Raw genomic sequence first — 1,499 nt, 5'->3', positions numbered from 1 at the left:
ACCACCAGCCACCACCACCAGCCACCACCAGCCACCACCACCAGCCACCAGCCGCCGCCGCCGCCGGACGTGGACGGGTTACTGACCGGTCTCCTCGGAACCCCCCCCCACCGGGCACACCAAGGCAGGCAGGCAGAGAGGGAGGGAGGTACCGGCGTTGTTGACGAGCACGTCGATCTCGCTCAAGTCGGCGGGGAGGGAAGCAAAGAAGGCCGACACAGAGTCCGTGGAGCACACATCCTGCGGGTCGGGTAGTGGCATGGGTGGTCGCCGTCGTGGTGCGTGGTCAGTGCTGGTCGCCGGTGGTCGGTGGTGGCGTGGTGGTGGTGGTGGTGCATGGGTAGGTCCGTCCGTCCGTCCGTCCGTCGGAGCAGGAGGAACCGGTGTGTGTGTGTGTCGTGTGTGTCGTGTGGCCGCGCCACGGCGCCAGCGCGCCGCCAGGAAAAAAGAGGAGGTGGGCTGGTGGTCGTAGCGCGTACCAAGGCGTCGGTGTGGACTTTAACGCCGTACGTGCGGACGAGCTGCTCACGCAGTTGCTCCAAGCGCTCCTTCCTCCTCGCTCCCAAGACGTGGGGACAGCGGTCAAGGAAACGAAAGGAAAACAAACAAAACAAAACAAAACAAAACAAAGGACTTGTGGGGGACGGGAGGGATTTGGGGGGGGGGGAAGAGGATATGAGGTGGGCTCCGGAAGCTGCCAGCACCACCGCGGTGGCCTCTCCGATACCCGCCGAGGCGCCCGTGCTGACGATCCGTCACACGCAACATGAACCATTGAACACCCACGCGCGCGCGGTTATGTGGTGGTCAGGAGGGAGGGGACTGAGGTGGGCTCGTACATAAGGACTACCTTGCCGGCGAGGCGAGGATACAGTTCGACTTCGGGGGTTGCGGTGGAGGTCTCCATCTCGAGATGTTTGCCCGGGCAGTGGGAAAAAGGATAGGAAAAAGGAAAAAAGGAAAAAAAGGAAAAAACAAGTTCCGCGCAACTCCGAGGACCCTATGCCCGCAGCGACGTGTCCACCCCAAAACAAAAAAGGCCGGGTCCGACGTGCATCAACAACACCGCCAACGACAACAAAATGGCAGCGGGCATGGGAAAGATGCTTATTATGGTACTGGTGGACGAACCCGTCTCTCACCGTTGTGCCGTTGCAGCTGACTTCTTGTCCCCCGCTGGCGCTGCAGCTGCCGGTGATTTTCCTCATGCGCGAGATCAACTTTGAGGACCCCACCAATCTCTTCTTCGTGCGGGTGGCGTTTGGCAGCGTTGCCGCGCTCTCGGCGATGACCCTGTACTACATGTACACTCGTATTCAGAGCAAGGCCGATGGCCAGCGCAAGATCATGGTGCCCCCTCCCGCCACGCCCTCCTGGGGCGCTGCCGCCGAGTACGCCTCCTCCTCGCTCCCTCCTCCTCACGCCGCCGCCGTGCGTGTGCACACCTTCGTTTCTTTTTGTTTGCCTTATCTCACATCCACCGCGACTGACATGTAAAC

General features: G+C 61.6%; 2 protein-coding genes across 2 annotated transcripts in view; one reads left to right on the top strand and one right to left on the bottom strand.

Moving 5' to 3' along the window:
- The window catches only part of ACA1_276080 (serine 3-dehydrogenase), a gene marked incomplete at both ends in the record, with an annotated part of 1,939 nt that extends 1,032 nt beyond the window's left edge, over window positions 1–907 (bottom strand). The window contains 3 exons of the mRNA XM_004337378.1: window positions 153–240; window positions 480–552; window positions 840–907. Coding sequence (XP_004337426.1) covers window positions 153–240; window positions 480–552; window positions 840–907 — 229 coding nt within the window. The remainder of the gene's footprint in view (window positions 1–152; window positions 241–479; window positions 553–839) is intronic.
- A 175-nt stretch (window positions 908–1,082) lies between these two features.
- Window positions 1,083–1,499, top strand: part of ACA1_276070 (uncharacterized protein) — a gene marked incomplete at both ends in the record, with an annotated part of 744 nt that continues 327 nt past the window's right edge. Inside the window, 2 exons of the mRNA XM_004337377.1 lie at window positions 1,083–1,115; window positions 1,159–1,391. Coding sequence (XP_004337425.1) covers window positions 1,083–1,115; window positions 1,159–1,391 — 266 coding nt within the window. The remainder of the gene's footprint in view (window positions 1,116–1,158; window positions 1,392–1,499) is intronic.

This window comes from Acanthamoeba castellanii (genome assembly GCF_000313135.1).
Source record: "Acanthamoeba castellanii str. Neff unplaced genomic scaffold scf7180000084774, whole genome shotgun sequence".
Taxonomy (NCBI): Eukaryota; Discosea; order Longamoebia; family Acanthamoebidae; genus Acanthamoeba; species Acanthamoeba castellanii.
This window is presented reverse-complemented; position numbering and strand designations above follow the sequence as displayed.